The following is a 19,229-nucleotide window of genomic DNA, read 5'->3' as shown; positions in this document are numbered from 1 at the left end:
AATGGATCTTCTCCTGGCTCTGGGCTTAGTGTCTCCTGGGGCTCATAGTTGCCCTGAATAGTATCTGTAGAGTGACTCATTGTTAGTCCACAGTAGTGAGTGGTCACAGTCACTGAGTGCTATCTTTTGAGTAGATTTTGATTCAAGTTTGAAATTCAGCACCAACTTTTCTGCTTTTTTTTGCTGTTTCTGCCATATTTCTTGTCCTGTCCCTTTGCGCTCAGCACGATGGGCTGCTTCCCTGTGCTCTACTCTTCCCTTTAATTAAAAATGTGTTAAACAGTACCGGCCCTTGTGAGATGCTGCAGGAGACCTTACTGCACTACGAGGATCAGTCGCTTAGAGTTCTGTCTTATATCCACCTGCTGGGCCCCACAAGAACCAGTGGGTTTGTCTTTTGTGGAAGGGACCGTGCCAAATGCCTTGTGGAAATCCAGACTGACAACATCACATCAACTGCTGGATTTTTCCATGGTTACCAGTGAACTACTTAGAGAGGAAAATATCTTCTCAAATCTCTCCACAATGTTGCAACGACGGAAGAATTTAGCAATAATCTGTCTTCTTGAAAAGTTAATTGTTCCCAGGCCTGAAGCAAATGATTACCGAGCTGCAGCAGGCAAGTATATGCAGTTTGCTGTTTTGTAGGGGAATTGGTGGTAGATTTGGTGCAGGTGACCCCTGGCAGTCCCGGTGTACTTGGTCTCAAAGCTAGCACTCCCCGTTTTCCAGTTGCTTGAACCTTTTCCCCGTTTTCCTCTCTCTCTGTAGGGGTGGTGCATTGTTAACCAGCCCGAGCGGACCAGGCTACCACATCATGCTGCCGTTCATTACCACTTTCAAATCTGTGCAGGTTAGTGCCTTCTCATCTCGGAAGAGGGAGCAGATGTCAGTAGGGATATTGCTGGGTGGTGGTGGCTGGAGCAGCTGCCTTTCTATTCCCAAAAGGCAGAACTTGAAAAGAAGCCTGTCTTTTGCCCACACCTGCAAAAGTTGGGGTGGGAGGGGGGAGCAGAGAGTATGTTTCTGGCTCTGTGTTCCTGTGTCATGGTTGTGAGAGTCTGGGTACAGCATGTTCTTCCTGAAGAAGGGAGTGGTTTTGTGAGCACTGGTTGTCTTTTTATTTCAGACCACATTGCAGACTGATGAAGTGAAAAACGTGCCTTGTGGGACAAGGTATGTTTGCCCTTGGTATTTCTTTCGGTGATGAGCAGATGCGCTCTATCTTGTAGTTTGCAGCCAGTCATTTACTGTGCCGTGACACAGAGGCACGTACACAAAAATTAGTCCCAAACATGCACATGTGCACTTGGAAGTAATAGAGAGAGAGGTGTGGAAGGGAGTGCTCTTGCTTTTACTGGAATTGATGTTTGCATTTATAGTGATGAATACCTTGATTTTTCTTGTTTTCTTCCCTTGATTACTGTGGTCACCTGTTGCTTGTGCTTTGGTCTGCTCTCTATTTTGCGGCATTTCTAGTCTGAATCTTGTGGGTAATCCAAGTGCTGACCCCAGCAGTGGACAAAAGTAAGCAGCGAATGGGAATCCTCCTGGTGGGAGATGGTTCGTTTCAAAAACGGCTCAAGAAAGTGAGTCTCCTGGAATTGCTTGGACGTTTTTGGAATGGACGTTTCACCTGATGTAAAGAGAGAGTGAGAAAGAATAAAGAGGAATCCTATGCGTGGGTGGCACTTGCCTGCTTCATGATTAAGCTGACGCTTTCTTTGTCAGCAGGGATCTAGATAGTTTTAATAAGCAGAGCAGAACAGGAGAGGGCAAGTTGAGTTGGGTTGCAGATCCTGTTGTGTTGATTCATTCACAAGTTAAAGTGACGACCAAGTGTTTCTTCATGATAGGAACAAAACTGGTACTCAGCAATTATATTTTTTTTAAAGAAAAAGTATTTCTTGAATGGTGAGACATAGTAATCATGTTGAAATTAAAAGTTGAATGTTAGTGGCTGCATTAATGAAACAGAGATCATTTTGATCTGATTTAGCCCTTACTGAAACATGTTCTTGGAATTATTCCTGTAGCAACTCATCAGTCATCACTTGGGCTTAAATATTACTTCAAGTTCTTGTGACCCGTAGCTGGTTTCAGTTTTAGATCTCAAACATCTTTCAGGAGTGTCTGTAAATAATACTGGTGTTAGTGCTGCAGTCAGGGCTTTGTGGTCAGGTGAGGAATCTTAAGGTCTAGTGAAAAGTAATTGTAGGAAGGAGGAGCAAGACTCATGATGTTCCGTATCTGTGTCTGTTAAGCGATGTGGTTAAAAATAAATTGTCAGAGCAGAGCTTTAGTGATGTGTTCAGTGGCAACTTTTAGCTCATGAAAAGCATAAATAGTACTTCACCTAGCGTAAAACAGCACTGCATCCCTGGGCCCGGGGTGGTGTCCTGCTCTCTTGCAGGTGTCAAGAAATCAAGCAAAGCTTCCCACATTAACTGGGCTCCCTCACTGCTTTTGCCCTGCTTTAGCAGGGAGGTTGGACGAGATGATCTCCAGAGGTCCCTGCCAGCCCGTGCAACTCTGTGCATCAGTGATTTAGGAGCTCCAGACTGTTTAGTTCTGTAGGGTTAGTTCACCGAGCTCCTGTTACGTTTCACCGTTGCGGGACTCGCTTGTGCAATACAGGTGGTTGTGAAGTTAACAGGTAATAAACATACTTTAGAACACCAGCCAGCTTGTGAAGCAGTTCTTAGTTAATAATTGAATACAGTTCAAACCAAAGGTCCATTTTTACGGTATTGCTGCAGGAGGCTTTAAATTTGCTGCATTCGGATCCAAAGTCTGCAGCTGTGCCACGCCAAAGCTTTGACTCCACATATCCATAATAAAACATTAGCTTACAGATAACAACTGGATCAAATCCGAAACGTCTCTGTCCTGGTTCGAACTTCATTACAAGTATAGATCTTAAGCAGTTTAAATTTCCGTGATTGTATATTAAGCCATCCAATTTTAAAGGATGGGTATCTCTTCCACCATATTCATATTCCTGTTCCCTGTATTTTCATCTACATCAGGAAGCTTCTGCGTGGCTGTGTGGGAGATGCATCCCCAATACCTTACCTGTCCCATTGGTACCTGACAGTATTAAGTGAATACGTTAAGTACAGATTTTAAAATACTTTGGCACCAGATGACTGGTTTTCGTAAAACAGCTGTCACCTTAGAGACAAAACCCATTTCATTACAGCAGATGAAATATGTATCTGTCGTAAGCTCTGAATTGCTTCTGCTGTATGACATTTCTGATTCCCAAGAAGAAATTGTGTTTGCAGTTCCTTGGAAAGGTCAACAGTTTCCTCAGGGAACGTCTGCTGATCTCCAGAAACTGGTGAAAAATCTGTTCGATAAACTAGTTTTAGAAGATCAAAGTATTCCAAAGGACTGACTCGAAGAATTCATCAAAAATGAATACAATCACACACATATTAATTGTGGAACATAATAAATGGATTGAAAATGGTGTCGTGCAAATAGCGGATCAGAGAATTAGGTTAAATAGCATTTTTTTCTTACAGATTTAACTGGAAATAATCGCGCTAAATATTGTATATTTTTTTACAGTGCCAGGAACAGTAAATAGCCAGGACGCTAAGCAGTAATATTGCTTGGACGTTAGATGTTTATCTGCAGAGGTGTGAGGATTGTCCTGTGCCGGTGCTGCAGATTGTTGGAGTGCTGGAGGAGTGCTGTTCTGGGACAGATCCCTTTTTGCTAGCCAGTCATGTGGAAAAATGTGTCACGAGTATTAGCAAATAGATGTATTGCATTAATGCTTGTATCTCTAGACAGACCAGATCTGACCTTTAAGCCTAAGTTTTACATGCCCTGATTGCTTAACCTGGTCTGGCCTTGTTTGTGGTCAGTTCTAGCAATTTTTTTCTTTTTTTTTTTTTTTCCTGTGGCAACATATTTCAGTTTTTAGCTCGTCTCCTCCTGGCATAAGCTAAAATCCTTAAATACATGAGAGTCTCTAAGGTCTACGGAAGTGCCTGCTGGTGTATGTTAGTCTGCTGTAACATCCCCTCTACACTTTCACCTTGTCCTATCAAGTTAGGCAGTGCTGCTGTCTAATTATGCTTAAAACTTCTCCCAGGTGCACGAAGTCAACATATTGATCCTCCTTTCAGACTTCCTATAGATTTCTTCTTGTTCTGCTCTCCCTGAGCCTGCTCTGCCAAACCAGCTTTCTGAGTAGCCCTGCAGTGAGGACCTTTGGGGGCGTGCAAGTAGCCCTTGGCGAGGCTGCAAATGCTGGTGTTGGGGAAGATGCAGGAACTGCAGTGCGGAGTTGCAAGCACTGCAAGCCTCCCGGTGGTAGCCACCCCGTCTTGCATCTGGCAAGAAGCAGGCTTTGGCAAACACGGGTGTTTTGAGAATGGCAGTGGCTTCTTGAAGTGGAGAGAGAGTTTGAATCAGCGTTTTGGCTGCGGGTGTCAAAGGGCAGGTAGAGCAGCTGTGCATGATGAGAGGTTTTGTACAGTTCCAGGTCAGTGGGGTGTGTGAATTGCCCCAAATCGGTGCATGGTGCTTTACTGCCCCAGGCTGCCAAGCACAGTGTCTCCTGCACCCCAGGAGTTTACTGACATCTTCCAGACCAGGCTTTTTGAGAGGAGGTCTTGCCTGAGATGCTGACTCCCAAGATCAGTGTTAAAGCTCAGCTTGGCTACTGGGTTTACAGCAGCAAGGTCCAGAAGGCCATCCCCACTGCACGATGTGAAATGATGATGGCTCCGGCAGCTGGCTGGCTGGGAAACACCGTGTAACTGCTTTGTAACCTTAACCACTCAGTGAGGAGTGTATTTGGGCTCTGAGGGACAACTGTTTCCTTGAAGCTGTTGCCTGACCGGCAGGACTGATATAATTCACTTATGGTTGACATCCTTGGCAGGGCTGCTGTGGGCAATGTTGGTTGAGACAGAGAGGCAGCAGGCAGACCTCTCTGGTGTGAGATGCCAGCCTTTCCTGGGTATGAGGTAATAGGGACTGTGAGTCTTGCGTAGTAGGCAGAGGTTGTCTCAGGTGCTCTCTTTTTTCCTTCTAACATCCCCATAAAACTGAAATGCCAAAAGGACCTCAACCTAAAGTAGGGGAGACAGGAGCGTGTGGGCTTCTTCCACTCTTCTTTGGTTCCTCACCAAGATGTCTGGAAGATAAACCCAGCTACCATCTTGGGTTCTGTGTCCTGGTGCAGATGTCATGAGATGACTGGAACAAAAGAGGAGAATGAGAAGATCCTGAGTTGGATATCACCTGCAGTGATAAATAGTCATTTTCTTGGATGTGGTGGTTCAGAGTACAGAACAGATGAGATGATTAAGAACACTAGACCATTATAACTGTTTGTGCAGCCTGACATAACTGTAAAGAATCCATAAGCTTATCTTATTTAAAAATTGTAGTAACAGTTCTTGAGAGAGACAGCGAGAATTATCATGGCCTAAAAAGAAACTGAGAGTGAAAAAGAGATTAATACTCTTAATAGTAATATCTCACTGGGAAATAAGTCTTTCTTTAGCCACAAATATCTTTTCTGCTGGCTTGTCCCTTCCAGCAGACAAGTTGAGTCCGTCACCAGCGTTTGTAGCTTGCCATGACCTGACAGGTTTGCAGAGTGAACGCAGGCTGTGCCTGGGAGACCGTTTTCTAAGAAAAATGCAGACATGGGCGAGTTGAGGTGATTTTTCTGCAGACTTAGCCTTCAACTGCCAGAGGTTAAGATCTGCAGAAGAGGAAACCAAGTTTGTCACGAAGGATATGTCTGAATTAAAACACCAGAGAGACTAAGTCTGAAAATGTGGGAGGGCCGCTCTAGGGAACAGCTGTCTCCAGACAGTTTCCCATTTGTGATTTGCATTTGCCCCAAGGATAAAATTGCAAGAGCATTGTGCTTTAAAAATACACTCTTGAGATACTCGGGAGCTGTTGAAAAATAATTTTTTTTCTTCACTGTGGAGTTTCTGCTTTTCCCCAGTGTCATGTGGACAGCTTTGCTGCTTGCAGATGTCATCTTCTTTCCTTGTCCCCTTCCCTTCCTTGGGCTGGACTCCCCATTCTGATATTTGCAGCTACATTCCTGTTCAAAAACGTTTTGCTTTTGCTGGCTAAGTAGGAGACAACAAAGTGAAGCAAAAGGGCTTTGCAGACTTGCTGGAGCATGCTTTTGATTTATGGAAAGAGAGGGACCAGCCTGTGCAAAGACTGGGGTTTGCTGCCATCTAATTGCAAAATGAAGTTGGAATTGTTCTGGGTAAGTTTAGTAAAGTTTTGTAAAATAGGGATAAAGACCACTTTTCTTTAAATGTGGATGACTGTTTACAGTTGCAGCAATCATTTGTGAATGCTCTTTTTCACTTGCAGTGGCGGCGTTATGATCTACATCGACCGAATAGAAGTTGTGAATAAATTGGCACCGTACGCAGGTATTTCCCGTCCTGTTGCTACAAGCAGCGCTGTGACTGTCTTCACTCATCCCGTAGCAGCTCTGTCCTGGTTTGCAAGACTTTCATTTTCTGTGTCTTGTTATCCTTACAGTTCCCAGTACCATAGGACTTAGTTTTGTGCCTGCCAGCTTTTCAAACTGCCACAGATTTGCAAATATTAAGATAAATCCTAGGATTACTTCTCCCCTGTATGTTTAGAAATATGATGGGTGCTCAAGCACAATCCTGTTTCTTGCTGCTGAAGGTGAAACTAAATACACCAAGCAAAGTCCCCAGGTGCTTGCTAGCTCAGCTCCTGAAAAAATTACGAAGGCAGAGCCCATGTAGGAGCCTCCTACCTTCTTATTTCACCAGCTGCTAAACCAAACACCCAGAAAAAGGCAGCTTTTTTTTTTCCTCCGACAACGTTGCTTAGTGCAGAACGCTCGTGTTACCGAGACATTGAAGGGTGAATTCATGTTGCAATTGTGGGAATGATATTTGATTTTCACTCCGTACCGCTGTGCCTGTTCCTGTGCATACAGGTCCTGGACAGGCTTTACTGTTTCTCATTTATTTCTGCAGATCATAAAACAAGACCATACATTGTATCTTTCTGTAATTGCTCTGCCCTTTGAAGTCTCATAATCCCATTAGCACTGGTGGAGGGGACCTCTGCAGGTTTCTCCTCTGATCTCCCTCCCACTCGTAGCTTCTTACCAACAGCTGGGTAGGGCAGCTACAGCTTTGTCCAGCCAAGGCCTGGAAAGTCCCAAGGAAGGAGATCCCCCACCCCCCTGCCCTACTGCTGCTCCACTTCCCTCGTACTTGGAGCCGTTGTTTCGGGGTTGTGGCTTTGCAGAAAACAGTATGTGTCAGTGATGACCTGTGATCGTTTTCTTACTTCCTCAGTGTATGATATTGTGAGAAACTACACTGCGGACTACGATAAGACCTTGATCTTCAACAAAATTCATCATGAGCTGAATCAGTTCTGCAGTGCCCATACCCTACAGGAAGTATACATTGAACTGTTTGGTGAGTGGATGGCGGCTGGATGAACCTACCAAGGGCTGCGTCGTCTCCCTCTTCTGCTGTGGAATATGTTACAGCAAGCTCCTGGGAGCAAACAGCCACTGTGCTGGAGCTGCAGTCTAGAATCCAGCTCCTAATATGCCACTCCTCATGTAACTTTACTCATTAATGATTCAGATTTCTTTCCACATCTGCATTTGGGTGTCGTTGTAGAGACGGACACGACAGATCTGAGTGGTGATTAAAATGGCTCAAAAATGGCTGCTTTATTACACAAAGGGTGTGTCTTTTATACGTAGCCGAAGGTACTAGAAGAAGGTAGCGTGGCCTTTGCTTATAGGTCAAACACTTGTTTTTCACATTCTAATTGGGTAACAATTAGCAGCTTCTGGCTGGGCTCACCCCCCTGGATCTTGAGGGAGAAAGTTCCACAAACGTGTCCAAACTCAGTACTCACAACTTCCCATCTTAAGGGTACACTGGGAATTTGTCAAGGTCAATGTCTTCAACCAATGCCAGGTTATCAGCAGTCCAGCTGCCGTCCCCCACATCTGGGAACTTGATGTCAATCCTTTTCAACTTGGGACTGAATTCTGGATGCACAAAGTAGTCACTCTGCACTTGGACGTGCAATCATTCCCATTGCCTTCTCTATGATGATGATTTTGTCTACTACTTTTAGACCTCACTTCTGTTGTTTAATTTACTTTTTCACTTTGAAAGCTTCCTTCTGGGGTTTGTTTTTTTTTTTACAAAGTGAGAGCTGGAAGGAACGCGTTTGCAGGTCTTCACAAGGGTGTAGCAGTGTTCCAGTAATCAGCAAGTTTAATGTTCTAGTTCTTGATAACTACCTGTGCCCCCAAAGGTATAACAGTATGACGTTTCTTCTTGAGTGGCAGAGCAGAGAAAAGTGGGTTTGTGGGAGAGAAAAGATTATAAGAGTTTTAGTAATTAAAGAGACTAAATCTCTGAATTCTGTAGTTGGAGAGGAGATTTGCCAAATGTCTATAGTCGGAGAGTCTGTCAGATTTGCCAAATGTCTGTAGTCGGAGTTTCCTGGTAGTACGCGCAGCTTAATCCTTTCTGTAGGAAGATCTTCCTGGAGTTTGTAGGTGGCAAAACGTACTTTTTTGGTAGCAGGTACTGGATTCTGTAGGTCACTCAAGACTTAAGGCAGCAGGGTTGGTGTTTCTCTAGCTAGGAAGGGATAGACTTCTCCTGCAGGCTCTGAGTGCTTTTTCTTGCTGAGATGCTGAATGCCATTTACCCTTAAGCTTTTAGATACCGGGAGTTCCTCAATAGCTGAACCTTTCTGGAGACACTAGCACATTGCTCTCCTTTCAGGAACATTTTCCAGGAGGCATGGGAGGGCAGATAATGTACTGAGTTATCGCAGAAAGCATCCTTGCACCATAGAGAAGCCTGCTCTTCAGCTCCAGCTTACTCTGCCTCACAAGCGTGAGAACAAAGACAATAGGCTAAGTGGTGTCTCTCTTGTCCTCCAAACACAGATCAGATAGATGAGAATCTGAAGTTGGCCCTGCAGAAAGATCTCAATCTCATGGCACCAGGTCTCACTATTCAGGTAAGTTCATTCCCTAACAAAGATTATTCTTTATTCCGCCTCTAATTTGCTCGCCTCGCACTAGATTGATGAGGTTTCTTGTTTCTGTTTTTGACATAATGTGAAACAGTTGAGTCTTGAGTTGGGATTTGTTGGTTGAAGACTGTCCCCAAATCACAGAATGTCAGGGGTTGGAAGGGACCTTAAAAGATCATCTTGTCCAACTCCCCCTGCCAGAGCAGGATCACTTGCCAGTGATCATTTCTAAACACCGGGTTTATGTTAGAGGAAGAGCTGCAGGATAGAGAAAAGAGCTTTTAGGCCGCAAACCTGCAGGTATTGAATTTAATTTGTAAAGAGCAAGAAAATTGTTCCCTTTAAAGTACTTTTGGCACCCCTGCAGAGCTGGGTGCTCCAGTGTGCTATCATAGTTCCTGCAGGTAATCAAAAGAGAGATCATCTTTTCAGTGCTCGTACCAGAGGAAGGCAAAGATGTTATATCCTATGTGATTTTCTTCTTGTGCTTAATGTTAGAAAATCCTGTTTAATCTTAGCCAGGCTATGTGACATACTGGCTTTTTGGCATATCAGGGCAACCAACTGGGAAAAATACACCTTAGGTTCACAAGGGCTAAGATGGAAGTCTCTGGAGATTTGTGCTGAAGAGTGAGACCAAATTTGTTTTGCCATTCTTATTGCCACATCTCGCTAGGCTGGCTGCCTGTGTGCAGGGGAGGAAAACTTCCTGTTCACAGCACATCTAATGCTGTGATAAACACTGTTCTGTTTTGTGGCTCGTTTGTGCATAGTCCTGCTCTGTTTTGATGAGGGCGATCCACAGTCAGTGTCTTAGCACAAAAACCACTGAGATGGCACTGCTCTTCCAAATATCCAAGTACTTCACAGAGAGATTTTGCACAAAAGCTCTTCATCAATCAAAATTATTATCGTAATGTAAAGACCCTTTTTGATTCCAGGGTACGGAAGGAGGGTAAGTAAAGCTCACAGCTCTCTGCTGGGAGCTGTTAACTGCAGAGATAAACCTGATCTTCAGCATATGCCACTCACCCTGCCAAATCTTCACTATTGGACAAAAGTTGGAAGGTTCCCTGCCTCTGTCAGCCCAGCCAGAGTTCGCAGGACCACTGATTTTAAGAGGTCCTGTAGTTAATGTGGAAAGTGATTCATCTCTTATACTTAAGAAACAGTGTGTTCTTGTTGCTTCCTTTCAAAACAGCTGCTCTTCTGTCTCCAGTAAAATTGCACCCCAGCATAGAGCTCTGCTGTGTCTCTTACCAGGAAATACCCTGCTCCTTCAGTGAAGAGCTGAGCTTTCTTTAAATTCTGCACATGTGGCTGTATAATCCAGACGAGTTAAACTGTACCTAGAATTTAATTGTTCTGCGATCTCTTAAGGGAAATAATTCTGTGTTTGGTTGTAGTGCTTTGTTTTTGAAGAGCATGTTTGCACACCTGAGTACTTGAGAGATCACTGACAAGTGACGCAGAAAACAATTACTGAAGAGTTACTGTTAGATGAAATTAACAGCATTTAATCCTAGGTTTATTAAAACTACTCAGCGTATTTGAAACCTTCACAAGTCCTCTAAGTTGCAAGACTTTCTTTCCTGACTGGAAAAGTGGAGGCCAGTGGATGGTAAGAAATGTCTAAGGACAGTGTTGTAGGGGAGGCTCCTGCATTTTCACTGTGAAAGCAGCACACCCTGCAGCTTGTCTCAGGTGTCTGGACAGAAACACACACATCCTGGGAAACAAACCTGAGAAACTGGAAATCCACACACATTTGCAGTCCCAGGGCCTGGTGGGCTGGTTCGTGCGAGTGCAGCACCACTGTAGGTACACACAGGCTCTCTAGGGAGGACGGGCTGAGAATGTGAGGCAGTCGGGTTGTGCTGTCCACAAAGGAGTGGCTCAGGTCACGTGTAGCTTTGCTTTGGGATGGGTGATAAACAGCTGAGGTAAGAGCCAACATAGGTAAGAGTCAGAGCATGGTCCTCCTCTGCCACAGACCACCCTATTATTAAAATGATACCCATTAAAATGGGTAAAGCTGCCTGCAGAAGACCAGAGGAAGCTGTATGATCCCAGCCTTTAGTACTCATGGGGGTCTCTGACTGCCTCGATGTCCGCTGGAAGGGCAGTAGAGCTGGGTGCAAGCCATGCTGGATATTTCTGAAGGGTGCTGAAGACAAGTTTTGGCACTGGTGAGCAAAGCTGATTGGAGAATATGGTACGCTGGACCTTTTAGAAACAAATTAAAACTGATTGAGAGGTGAAGTGTGGTAGCGGTGTGAGCTGTAGCAGCTGTAAGCTGGTGAGTTCAGGGTCCTCAGAGGAGTGAGATGAACAGGAGAATGAATGGGTCTGGGCTTAAGGAGGACAGAACTCAGTTTGTCTGAGATGCACTTGGCAGGGTCCCCCAATGGGAGACTGCTGTGGTCACCAAAGTTGGCTAGGAGGCCCTACTTCACTGTCAAGGATTCCCAAGTGTGGAAAATCAAGCAGGTGAGATCGGAGCCCAGCATGGATGAACAAGCTTGCCGCTCACTGTAGGGAGGCTGGACTAGATGACCTTTAAAGGTCCCTTCCAACCCGTTGCATTCTCTGTGATTCTAACAAGGAGCTCCTGACCGAGGTAGGAAGCAAAAATAAAACTTGCAAAAGGTGTCATAGGTATAGGTGAGCTGGGAGGAGTAACGTTTGTGGAGCTGAGTGCAGGGACAGAGCTAGGAAGAAAAAGCACAGCTAGACTTGTAGCTGATGGTGGCTTTGCAGGGCAACACAGAGGACTTCCGAGGTTCATCTACAGCACAAATAAGGCAAAGGAAGCTGTGAAGCAGGGGACGTAGTGACCAAGGATATGGAAAATGCTGAAGTACTTAACGCCTTCTTTGACTTCTTTCTGGCAATGTCGGCACTTAGGCCTCCCTGTTCCTTACACAGACAGCAAAGGCTGCAGAGGTGAAACATTATCCGCAGCAGAGGACAGTTGGACAGATGAACACACAGCAGTCTGTGGAACTGGGTGGGATGCATCCAAGGGTGCCGAGTTGCTGGCATGTGCCATTCTGAAGCCACTCTCTTATTTTTAAGGATGGCAGTGGTTAAGGGAGGTCCCTAATAACTGGAAATAGGCAAATGTCACACCCATTTTTAAAGAGAAGGATCAACAGGAAAGAAGTACCACCATACCATCAGCCTTTTCCCATTCTCTGCAATGTTTACGTGGCTGTCGCAGTGGCGCTGCACTCTCCCGTTTGTTGGTATCACTTATACTGGGGTTCCCCAGACTGGATGCCAGTATCCAGATGAAGCCTCCTCAGTGCCAAGTAGAGAGACCTAAAAACTATCTTCAGCTTACTGCTGGGCTTTTGCCAGTGCAGCTCAGCATGGGGCTGGACTTCATGGCCGCAGGGAAAAGATGTTGCTGTACAGTCAGCTTGTCTTTTGATTCCTTCCTGCTCTTTTTCTGTAAAAAGTTAGTCCCAGCGTGCCCCAATGCCTCGACATTTGATTATTAGCATTACTGACAGTGCACAGTAGTGTTTCCGTCTAGCAGATTTCACCATTAAATAGACGGAGCCATTGACTTGGAAAAGAAGCAGCTAGTGGAGATTTTCAAAGACCTGGCGACTTTCCTGATTACAGAGGAATCTTTGCCCGTATCAGAAAAGCCACAGTTCTGGAAACCAATCTTTGTTTTGATGCAGGCGTGTTAACAAAGGTAGAAAGAATATCCCCCTGTGCATTCTGGCTGATGAGGTGAGCTTTTTGCATGTGGTACTTTCCTAGCGGCTTGGAGAGGCTTTGCTTCTGGTAGGACCTTGGAGAAATCCTTTCACTTCAGTAGGCGAATGTTCTGGTCTGATGTCCCATAAATCTGCTTTCTTTGCCTGTTCAGAGAAGCAGCAGAGTTGGGGTTGTTCAGCTTGACACAGAAGGCTTTAGGGAGACCTTGTGCCAGCCTTTTAACATATAGGTCTCCTGGTGGTTTTGCCTGATTTCTCCCTTTTAGGGATGCAATGCCTTTGAGCTTGGAGGAGATGATCCTTGGAAGTCAGCCAGCTTTCTTGGGCTCCCAGTCTCTCCAGGGCTTTATCCCATGGCACACTACCAAGGAGGTTCCTGAAGAGGTGAAAGTCAGCTCTTCTGAAATCAAGGATTTCAAGCTTGCTGAGCTTCCCCCTGTTAGCTTCCCTTAGGATCTCAAACTCCATCATCTCACGGTCACTGCAGCCATGAGTTTAACATTACTCACCAGCCCTTCCTGATTGACAAAGATGAGGTCTAACATGGCACCTCTCCTCGTTGATTCCTCTTATCACTTGGATAAGGAAGTTGTCGTCAGTGCATTCCAGGAATCTCCTGGATTGCTTGTTCCCTGCCATGTTGTTTTTGCAACTCACAAGCGTCTCCAGCTTTTGTCCTGAAAAATCCATTTGTGAGCTCATCTCTTCTGCAAGTCTCATTTCTTCAATTTAATTTCGTACGATTTCTTAGCCCTTTTCTTGAGCAATGCTTCAGGAAGTGCTGTGTGGTGATATTTGAAGACTTTAGGGTGGAGAACTAAGGTTCTGACAAAGGTGGTTAGAACCTCTGTGGCAGTCTATTCCACAGGCCTTACTTGGTTGTTTAGGTGCAGGAAAAGTGCAAAGGCAGGAAATACAAATGCAAAGGACTTCAGTGAGAGTGGCTGTGCTCAGCTGTATTGTGCAAGAGGACTGGAAATGGTTATGTGTGGTCTTTGATCAACGTGGAGATGTCTAGAGTGCTACACCTGGTTTTGCAAAGACGTTGCTTAGTTTTGCAGCACGTGTCCAAATGTTTAAAATGGCACTCACTTTTTTTTTCATAGGCTGTGCGTGTTACAAAACCCAAAATCCCAGAAGCCATCCGAAGAAATTTTGAGCTAATGTAAGTATCTGTACATAAAATTGTATGAATTAGTATGAACTGAGAGTCCAACACAGGCATAAGGCTATTAGAAAGCTCATACCTGGTTCTCAGGTGAGAGGTGGGTTCTAGTCACTGTGTGCTTGGCTCAGTACACTTTGTGCATTCTTCCTCTCCATTTCCATAGTTTTCACCTTGAAGCCTTTTAGCCCTTGGCAAAGACAGTTGTTAGCATGTACAGAGGTCCATACCATGGCTGTGTTCCTACTCTTTTGCTGGAGAGGGGACTCTGATGTGCTATGGAGAATCTGTACAAGATTTGTAGACTGAATTCAGGGCTCAGGGATTTTGATGTCTTGCCCATCAGCCCCACTCCACCAAACTAACAGAATGACAGGCAGATTTTAGTCTAATGTGTACCCATGGAGATCTACTCTCCACGCCCTTTCCCAAAGCAGGGTCAACGTCTCCGGGCCCTGGGCCAGAGATGCCCCCGCTTGGATGGAGAGGGGCTGTTTCCTTGGGGCTGGCTGGGATTCCCTGTGTTGTAGCTGTGCCAGTGCCTCTGGGGCTGTCACTGTGCCTCCCAAGCAGAGTCCAGCCCTGGTGTCTCTGGGACTCCCTTGGGCAGTGGCAGATGCTGTTGCGTCCACCTTCACCTCCTCATCTCCATCTGAGCAAGCCCAGCTCCCTCAGCCTCTCCTCCTACACCCTGGCCTCCACCCCAGATCTGCAGTAGCCATGCGCTGGATTCACTTCTTTTCCTGAGGGCCTCAAACTGCCTGTAGCATCCAGATGTGGTCCAACCAGTGCTAAATAGAAAGGGGGAATAATCCCTTTCATTTGACCTGCTGGCTTACACAGCTGAAGACAGAACTGATCTTTGTGGCTGTGAAGACATCATGCTTGAAGACTTCATGCTGGCAAACTGGTTGGCTTCTTGTCCCCTTGGCCTCTCAGGCCCCGGTTTCCAGAGCTGTTCTCCAGCTCCATTTCTCTGTGAACGTTTCTCACCCTGCAGGGAGGCTGAGAAGACCAAGCTACTGATTGCAGCCCAGAAGCAGAAGGTGGTAGAGAAGGAGGCAGAGACAGACCGGAAGAAGGCGCTCATTGGTATGGTACCAGTTGGGAGTACAAGCAGGCAGGGGCCAGACTAAATTTCCATTCCTAAATCCTTCAGTAAGCTGAGATAGGGCATTGTCTGTAGGACAGCAATCTGAAGGGAGGCACAACCAGGCTACACAATCAGTCATTTAGAAAATACGAGTGTTTGTGCTGCTGCATCTGCATCCCACCTCCCTCCCCATAGCACCAGATCATTGAACCCCTCTGTCTTAACAGTGGGGCTCCTGCTACAGCAGGCGAGGAGGTAACACTTCTGTCAGTAAAACTGTGTGGGCTTGAAGCTAAGTGTCCCTGTGCCAGGGAGAATTGTAAAAGGGATGTCAGCCAGGGCAACTCCAGAAACATCAGCACTATATTTTCTTTCTCTGCGTTGCTTGCAGTACAAACGGGCACTGTAGTATCCGAGCAGAAAGGGAGGCAGCAGAGAGCAAACTATTTCTGTGGCAGATTCTGCAACTGGGTGCTGGGATCAGGGTGCTGGTGCTCAAGCCCTGAGAAGCAAATGTCTGAGCTGAGCCTGCTGTGATTGCAGAGGCAGAGAAGGCTGCTCAGGTGGCCAGGATTCACTATCAGCAGAAGATCATGGAGAAGGAGACAGAGAAGCGCATTTCTGAGATTGAAGGTAATGATGCTCCTGGAGTCATCTTCCAGCTAAGGGTGGTGGTGGGTAGGGAAACCTCAGAACTGGGCTTGCAGGCATCACCGTCCCGCAGAAATTTGTAAAGGGTGCAGTAACGCAAGGTTATGCACTGGGGTCATTCCTCCGTTTTGCAGGTGCCTCTCCAAGGAGCCAGCAGCACGGCTGTGTCACTGGCACGCTGTGGCTCGGGTGCTTTGATGCGATGTGGCCATTCCATTGCTAATGCTTCTTTTCCTGTCCATCCTCTCTTGCTCTGTTAGATGCTGCGTTCCTGGCAAGAGAGAAAGCAAAAGCTGATGCAGAGTACTACACCGCTCAGAAGCTGGCAGATTCCAACAAGGTGAGCACTTCAGAGTTGTTCAGAAGAGGACTTGGCTTACTCTTTTCTTCTGCACATATTAGGGTCAGGTGGGCAGCACTGGAAAAACACTTGATTTAACAGCCTGTATCCCAGGAAGGAGCTGCCTAAGGTGAAGTCTAAGGGTAGAGAAGGTTGTCTCTTACAATCTATGATTTCTCTTTTTGTAGCTGAAACTTACCCCTGAGTATCTGGAACTAATGAAATACCAAGCGATAGCTGCGAACAGCAAGCTTTATTTTGGTGACCGCATTCCCGGCGTGTTTCTCGATGCCTGTGCCTTCCAGCAAGCCAATCTGAGAACTGCCCAAGAAACCAGTCTCCCTTCACAGGATGCCCCAGAGACCTCTGGAGAAAGCCACCTCAGAGCAAAGGAAAGCACTGGCTGAGGGAGGTAGAACCACGACCCGTAGAGCTCAACAGTGAGCCCAGCTGTGAATGGGGATGTTGCCCCATGCTCATGTGGCGGATGCAGCGCGTGCGTGGACATCTTGTGTATCGGTGGCAGTTGGATTGATTTTCTTCTAGCAACACATTGCAAGTGCTCTGCCTCCTCCGTTTCTTCCCCTATTAAATTGGTGCTTCCGAATGAGGGATAATCCTGTACTAACATACCTATGCTGGAATATTAAAAGACAGACACCGGGAAAGCCTTCCGCAGTAGGTGCAGTTATTTAGCAAGCATTGCTCCGGAGGTAGGAGATGTGGCTTTGAGTGCTGTGTTGCTGCACAGTGGTCGCTTCCCATTGCTCCTTGCTGAGGCCGAGCGAAGAAGTTTCCTTTGTCCTGCCGATGAAGCTTTGCTTTGTGGACCCCAAGGCAGGTTTCTGCTGACACTGTCTTTCCTCAAGGACTCCAGTGGAGTGGGCCCTGCTTGGCCAGCGGAGGCTGAGTGTTCCTGCTCAGGCTGAGGCCTGATGAGGAGTGGTTTGGTGTGGAATAGGTTATCGGAGTAGGATTTGCATAGCCGTAATCTTTCCTGTAGGCAGTGGCACTAGATAATGGCTTGGAGCAAGCAATCTAATGTGTTTCTGTAGCTCCCCCTCTCCAAGGAAGAGCCTTACGGTGGCTGCCTGTGACGGACTGTAGTACATTTCAGCCGGGTGGCTGGGTCTCGGTTTGCACCCTAAGTCAGATTTGAGTGCATGGAGCACCTTTGAGCAGCTGGTTGAGATCAGAGCTGGGAAATCTGCTCAGACCCCAGCCTCCCTGCTGTAGGAATAGTCCCCCTTTCCCCAGGGAAGGAGGGCTGAATTTCCACTGTTCTGCCTTGCTGGCAAAGGGAAGGGAAGAGAAAAATGAAGGGCGCCCACTCAGCAGCAGATCACATTTGTCACCTCAGTTGCAAAGTAAGTGAGGCATCGCTGCTCCCCAGGGCAAAATCCACCACTCCAGGAAGAGGTGGGACCTGCCTTGTGCATCCTTTAACAGCCATGGCGGGGAGTCTGTTGCTGGTCTTCTCGTCGTTGGCCAGGCTTTGGCTGTGTTGCTGCAAGGCTTTTGACTCGGGAGCAGTGGTAGCAGGATGATCTTTCCTCCTGGTATGCATTGTAATCTATCCAACCTCTGCTGCCCATGTGCCGCTGCAGGGTGAGACAGAGAGATGTGCTTAGGGAGGGAATCTGCTGCTGCAACCTGCTTCCCTCTTTTCCTCTGTCTTCCCCTTTGCCTGTGAGGGTGTGCTTGTTTCTAGGACCTGTTTCTCCTTGTGTTCTGCGACGATCCTAGAAGACAGTGACTGGAGAGCCACGTGGAAAGAGCTTGAGCTGGAATGTTGTTTCACAGCCGGTTAGTGTTGCCTGCCTCTGAACCCACCACGAGCTCAGATACTGCTGCTCTGCTGGCTTGTGATATGCGTACGTTCATCCTGCTCTCCCATCCCTTTCGGTGCAGTCGCGGTGCGGCAGTCGGCCCTGGTGCAGTTCACTGGATGGGGGCTGGTTGGTGGTGACTCTCCAAGCACTCGCCGGTTGGTGCCAGCATCTGTCTCGGGCACCATCCGCAGCCTCAGGGCAAGTGGAAGGAATGTGCTTCTTTTTGTCCTGATGAAGGGCCTGGATTTCACCCTCTGCTAGTGATTTCTCCAAGTGAGTTCTGTGGGCTTCAAGCTTTCCAGTGCCGTTTTCCTGTGCTGTGTGACTTGACTTGGAGGATGGCAGTGTCTCACCTCAGGGAAGTTTGGTAACAATCGGTGCCTTATGCTGTCTAAGCTCCTGCCCTGGCTGCTGCTCTTCAGTTTCTGGGGCAGAGCAGGGATGCATTGACCGTGCCCCCCCTGCTGCTGGCTGGCTTGGGTAACGTGTGGGACTTTGCAGTGGTTCAGGTGGTCTTTCTTTCCTCCAGCTGTCTGCAAACTCCCAAAGCCCAGATGGTGCTCTGCTCCAAGATACCAGCTCCTCTTCAAACCCAGAGATGGCAGGAGCCGGGGACCAGAACTCAGTCCCAGTGAGAGGACAGCGAAGGTGCCGAGCACCAGCTCCAGCTCCCAGGGAGGCTGTGGGTGAGTGTGCTTCCCCAAGCTCAGGGGAAGATAGAAAGGGTACTGCTGTCACCAAGAGCAGAGGTTTTTCCAGTTTTGCCGTACATACTTTGTGGCACAGCCTTGTGCCTTGGAGGTCCCAGCCTTGGGAGCATTAAGCTGAGCATTTTCAGGGAGAGGGAGGGTGTTTGTCTTCACCTGCTGAAGTGTTGGGCAAACAGTGCCCTCTTGGCACCGGAGCAGCCTTCACAGGCTGCTGGTGAGCAGGGGAGCGGGAAGGATGTCTGCGTATTGTGCTGGTGGGCAGCTCAGCCAGCACGCAGAGCTGCAACCCATGGCTGGTGGCAGGGAAGGAGCCCACCCAGGCGGCAGAGAGGGGATGGCAGTGTATTTTGTAGCTGTGCTGTTTGAAATGTCTCCTGGAAGCACCGTTTGGCTTGCAGGGTCCGATTTCTCTTGTGGGAAGGGCTTTGAGGAGCCAGTTGCATCTCTCTGATCCTCCACGGCGGTGGTGTTGGCTTGCAGCAGCCACTTTGGTTGAATTTTGAGATGAAGGCAGGCTTTTTGGAACAAAAGCGCTCCTAGAGGAGGTGTAGACCTGTCTCCGTGTGGTACTCACTGGGGTTTGGTGCTACCTGGTGCTGGCATCAAACCCTGAACATCAGGCTGGATGGACAGGG

The 19,229-nt window shown here is 47.1% G+C and overlaps 1 protein-coding gene across 1 annotated transcript; it reads left to right on the top strand.

Annotated features, from left to right (window-relative positions):
- Positions 1-771: 771 nt before the first annotated feature.
- Positions 772-18,082, top strand: LOC104274177 (erlin-1-like; the record flags this gene model as incomplete). The annotated part of the gene is given in 12 exon segments (XM_009869720.1): positions 772-853; positions 1,130-1,176; positions 6,373-6,434; positions 7,347-7,472; positions 8,981-9,054; positions 13,910-13,968; positions 14,969-15,060; positions 15,605-15,694; positions 15,973-16,052; positions 16,241-16,384; positions 16,386-16,464; positions 17,964-18,082. Coding segments are annotated over 12 exon segments (1,054 nt in total), but the record flags the coding sequence as incomplete, so codon positions are not given.
- Positions 18,083-19,229: the final 1,147 nt, after the last annotated feature.

This window comes from Apaloderma vittatum, unplaced genomic scaffold (genome assembly GCF_000703405.1).
Source record: "Apaloderma vittatum isolate BGI_N311 unplaced genomic scaffold, ASM70340v1 scaffold27045, whole genome shotgun sequence".
Lineage (NCBI taxonomy): Eukaryota > Metazoa > Chordata > Aves > Trogoniformes > Trogonidae > Apaloderma > Apaloderma vittatum.
The sequence above is the reverse complement of the archived record's forward strand: the minus strand, read 5'-3'. Positions and strand labels throughout refer to the sequence as shown.